At 36.6% G+C, this 5,519-nt stretch overlaps 1 protein-coding gene across 1 annotated transcript; it reads right to left on the reverse strand.

The window, feature by feature from the left end:
- Window positions 1–1,248: 1,248 nt before the first annotated feature.
- On the reverse strand, window positions 1,249–2,217 carry LOC113896281 (olfactory receptor 2T2). The gene has a single exon (XM_027548518.1). The coding sequence runs from the start codon at window positions 2,215–2,217 to the stop codon at window positions 1,249–1,251; it is 969 nt and encodes a 322-aa protein (XP_027404319.1).
- Between the last annotated feature and the right edge of the window lie 3,302 nt (window positions 2,218–5,519).

Here is a 5,519-nt window from a genome sequence, read left to right on the forward strand (position 1 = left end):
TGTTTGTTTGTTTCAGCATAAGATCAAATTTGGGGGAATCTTCCAAGGCAAAATGAACCCTGGATTAGCATATTAGTGAGGATGAGATTTACTTACATGAACATCTATGAAGGATACAGTTTTCACTTTGCATTGGCACTACAAGGACATACAGTAACCTATTCTTAATCTTTGTCAATTACAAAATCACCCAAAAATGATCCCAGCACATTCTAAGCTTTTGATTGCAAAACAAAATAAACAGTAGGTGAATAAAAATTTATTTGTCATATTTTAGTGCCTTACACATAAGAAGGAAGTTAAAATTAAGTAGGTAAATGGACGGACAGTCCTTAGTGAGTGTGGTCTTTTTAAATAAACATTCTGTTGTATCAGGATCCTGTATCTATTAAAGCTTCTCAAATAACCAAAAGATAATTAATAGAAAAAATATTACCAGTCTACTAGATGAAAACTTTTACAATAGGAAAATTGACCAAGGGAGCTGATTTAACTAACAAAAGGTCTTGATTTATTCATGTTTTGTTTCATAAGTCATTTTATTAGGCAATAAATGGAAGTTACTAAAGGATTGTAGCAATATCTATCTTAATAATAATAGAAGTCAAATCTAATCAATCAGTAAATAGTTAGTGATTTCCAGACACATAATGAACTCTACATGAATAAAATTATGATAACAGTTTAAATTTAGAGATTAGAGAACACAGATATTTATAAAAGATAACAAAGAATACTGAACCCCAAACCCAACTGAATTATCCTTACAAAAGTTTTCTAAATGGAGGTGCTACATAGACTATAGTCATCAGAAAATATTTAATTTGTATTGAACATTTGACTTTAAATCAACAAGGACATGAAAATTATTCCTCGCATTTTCTATTCAAAAGTTTGTCAGAAATACAGACACAAAAGGCACATGAAAATATGTAACATAAAAATATCCATTCAGGACTTTCAAAGGGATGTTTGGACTGACTGGAATTGGATTTATAATGCTACCAGAAGAAAATGCTTTCTGAGAGATGTCTGTCAGTTAATCCAGACAAGTGAGTTGGCTGTTGCTGAGATACTGGCTGTGTTCAGCTACAGTTCTTAAGTGTTGGTGTCAAAAGAATTATTTTGCCTGATATAATCCAGGATTGTGAAAATGATAGTGAATATTTTTCAGAACCAACAATATATTTTCTAGAATTACTGTGTGCCAGTAGCCACAGTACCAAGAAAGTTTGTACCCAGATCCTTCTAGTACTTCTTGGACACATCCCCTGCTCTGACTTTCTGGGAGTATGTACATCTCCCCTGTATTCTTCTTAGAGCTGTAGCCACATCTTTATTTCTCAAGCTGTAGATGAGTGGGTTGAGCATTGGAGTGAGTATGGTGTAGAAGGCAGATACAACCTTGTCTTTCTCTGGTGTGTGATATGATTGGGGCAGCACATTGGTGTAGAAGGCTGCCCCATAGAAAATGATCACCACCACAATATGGGATGAACAGGTAGCAAAGGCTTTGCGCCGGCCCTCAGCAGAGTTCATCCGATGCACTGTGAGCAGGATGCGTGTGTAGGAAACAGAGATGATGGATATAGGGATGAGCAGCATCAGCACACAGCAGGCATACATCAGGGTCTGGTAGAGTGATGTGTCAATACAAGACAGCTTCAGTACTGCTGGGATCTCACAGAAAAAGTGATTGATCTCTCGGGACCCACAGTAAGGGAAGCTCATAGTAAAGGGAGTCAGCATGAACCCATCCAAGGAGCCACCAACCCAGGAACCCACCACCATAAACAAGCAAATCCTGCGGTTCATGAGGAGAGGATATCGAAGAGGGTTGCACACAGCCACATACCTGTCATAGGCCATAAGGCCCAGCAAGAAGAATTCCCCTCCAATCAGGGTCAGGTAGAGGAAGATCTGAAGTGCACAGCCCAGGAAGGAGATGGTCTTTTCCTTGGACAAGAGATCTTGCAACATCTTGGGGACAGTGATGCAGATGTAGACAGTGTCCATGATGGACAGTTGGCTAAGCAGGAAGTACATGGGCGTGTGGAGGTGGGAGTCTGTGTGAATGAGCAGAATCATGACCATGTTGGCTGTTACAGCCACCAGAAAGATGGAGAAGACCACTGCAAAGATAAACCCAGGGAATGTGGGATGTGTGATGAGGCCCAAGAGGATGAAGTCAGTGGAATTTTGAAGAACCGTCTCCATGTTTACATCACATAATAGCTCCTAGAACTGCAAAGACAGGAAGTTGTTAGGTTAATTAATAATCCAAAATTTAGGGAGGGCCTACCATGGATAGTATGTCAGAAGCAGAGTGAGATAAAGGAAAGAACATCAGTTCAGAATCATATTGAATCTGTCTTGGTATTTCCAACCAGTCCATTCTGAAGGAGATTAGCCCTGGGATTTCTTTGGAAGGAATGATGCTAAAGCTGAAACCAGTGCTTTGGCTACCTCATGCAAAAAGTTGACTCACTGGAAAAGACTCTGATGCTGGGAGAGATTGCGGGCAGGAGGAGAAGGGGACGACAGAGGATGAGCTGGCTGGATGGCATCACTGACTCGATGGATGTGAGTCTAAGTGAACTCTGGGAGTTGGTGATGGACAGGGAGGCCTGGAGTGCTGCGATTCATGGGGTTGCAAAGAGTCGGACACGACTGAGCAACTGAACTGACCGACCATTGGACAGAAAAATTAATCTATAAACTAACTCAATTTCATCACTTGTGAAAAGTTATCATTGGTCTATATCTCTGTAGGCTGATATAAGATATAAATGTAATAATTCATACAGTATCATTTTCAAATTTTTCTTTATTTTTATTTTGAACTATCTTCTGTATATATTTTATAATCTTATTTTAGAATAAAAATTTCTCCAGTTTGATAATTGTGCCTTACCCTTCATATTGCCTTGCAATCAATATGTATGGGTAGATTAAATTTAAATTGCACTCTGCCATTTAATATTGCATTGTTAACATCATGCACATCCATTTGTGATTTCATAAACTTATAAAAAATAAGCACGAAGCCAATAAATTTAGATAATTTGGCTGTTGTTATAATTAAGCTGCTTTGATCAGGAATTAACAAGGCAATACTACAAACTTTAATTAATGGTCAATATCTGTGGCCTATGGTTAGATGTTTTTCTGCCAAGGAAGTTCATATTTTAGGCACAGGTCATTTTAAGTATTTGGATCCATTTTTTTCTCACAGAATAATATAGGGTCATAAATCTCAAATGAGTATCACCTTAAATGTATTCTACAAGCAAGGCTTTGGGTTCTTCAACACTGTGATCTTTCTGATTGACACCACTGAGTGGACTGAGATTTTATCACTTAGAATGGCCTCATATCATTTCATAGTGACCTAAGCAACTTTTTAATTATTGTTCAGCCAAACATTAACAGTTTTTCTGACATTCTGAAATTATGAAAATTTTATATTGTCATAGGAATCCATTACTACTTGATTTGTTTTTCATTTTTAATTCCTTAACAATTATATTTCTACATTGTTATCTATCCTCTATGTTTATAAGTAAAGGCAACTCTAGATGGAAATGAGATTCCTGAATTTAGAGGGGAAAAACTCAGTTGAACTAGATGGAATGAACTCTTGCATCTTTTATTCTTGAGAGATGTAAAAGCGCACTTCTTAGATATATTCAGGAACATGGAGGAATGAGTTTATTATTACCATTGTTTTATAGTGTACATTTCTGCAGTGTACATCTCTTCATTTTAGTGACAGAATTACTGAAGAAGTATATTTCAATAAAATATATTAGTTACTAATACTTTATCTGGATTTTTAAATAAATATATAGTCTTTGAGGTATTAAGAATGAATTAATCTTTATGCTGAAGCAGAACTATTAGGAACAATACTGGGACTTTTTCTGAGTGTTTATTAAAGATGTAATTACATTATAGACTAGGTAAATGAGCAAAATTCCAGAGGAAGAAAGTAAAAAGCAATTTTATGTTGGTCTGTGTTGAAACTTTAATATACCTTTTCAATTGAGAAGGAGAAAAACAAATGCTTGGGTAAACCAGCATAAACCTTACCTAAATATCAAATATCAGCTTTCAATAAGTTTGATAAAAGTCAGCTACTTCTGCCTTTTTAAATGTGTGAAAGATTTACTTGTGAAAGCCACAGCTCTGAATCATAGACACAGAAATTAAATTTAAGATGTTAGAATTAAAACTGTGTTTATGGAGCTCTGCAATAACTGGTTGGGATAAAAATATTCATGCTGGTAGACAATAACTTTATCTTGATCAACAATCCTTTTTTTCACTTAAGCACATTGTAGATTTTATGTGCACTACTGACAGTATCAAATCCACTCCTAATCATCACTTTGAAAATACACTGAAAAACTGAGATAGCCAAATAATCTGAAAATTGCCTAAGGAAAAGTTGCTTTGCAATCAAAATATGGGTCAGAGAAATTTATTTCACACATACACTCAGACTGGAGTCTACAGAATATGAAAAATAGTAAATCATTCTCATTGCCTCAGAAATCTTTGATTAAGGAACGCAACTTCTTCAAACTCCAGATCCTTTCTTAGAGTAGATCCCAGAATGTTAAAATATATTAATAAAACTGAAGGAGGACAAGGATATGTTGTAAACTAACTTTATTTCTAAAACAATCAGAGTTTCAGTGAATAAAAGAGCCTCAATTTGGATCCAAGCTGCTTCTCTGTGTATATGTGAGTGTGTGTGTAAGAGAGAGAATATTTAAGAGTAGGGAAGAGATCCTGTTAGAGGAATAGCATACTAAGAGGCTTAGCACAAATGTGTATGTGTTACTTTTGTCAGTAATCAAATATAAAAAACTAATGTGACACACAATCAAAATATGTAGTTAACATTGTACTGTGGAATGTTTGACATGGCAACATCTACACTATGAGCACAATGACATGTCATGATGTAATCTATTTGCATCAGTTCCCAGTATCTAATTTTAACATTAGTGTTAACACTATTGACTACTGTTTAATGTAATGTGTGATTTGGTTTACACATACTAGATACTGGATTACATTCCCCGTTAGGTAACCTTTCTACCACAATCATCATTATTCCCTAGTCTTAAGTTTTCTACCATTTCCTTCTTTAATTACAATCCTTCTAAAAATTAGAAGAAAAAAATGAAACCTTGTATCTGCATGGCCCCAGGTTCAGGCTTTTCTGTTGTTCAAGACAGAGAATGCCCCACCTCCAGAACTGACATAACTGACATAACATCACCTAGTATAGTTCCATAACCACCTGGTATGGCAGAGGCTAAGGTATGGGCCTGGTAGGCTGCAGTCCATGGGGTTGCCATGGGGGAGCCTGGTGGGCTGCCGTCTCTGGGGTCACACAGAGTCAGACACGACTGAAGTGACTTAGCAGCAGCAGCAGCTGCTGCAGCAGCAGGGTATGGGAAGATCCAGCCAAAGTAAGAAGAGCACTGTGAATGGAGACTCTGGAT

The sequence above is a fragment of the Bos indicus x Bos taurus genome, chromosome 7 (assembly GCF_003369695.1).
Source record: "Bos indicus x Bos taurus breed Angus x Brahman F1 hybrid chromosome 7, Bos_hybrid_MaternalHap_v2.0, whole genome shotgun sequence".
NCBI classification, from domain to species: Eukaryota; Metazoa; Chordata; class Mammalia; order Artiodactyla; family Bovidae; genus Bos; species Bos indicus x Bos taurus.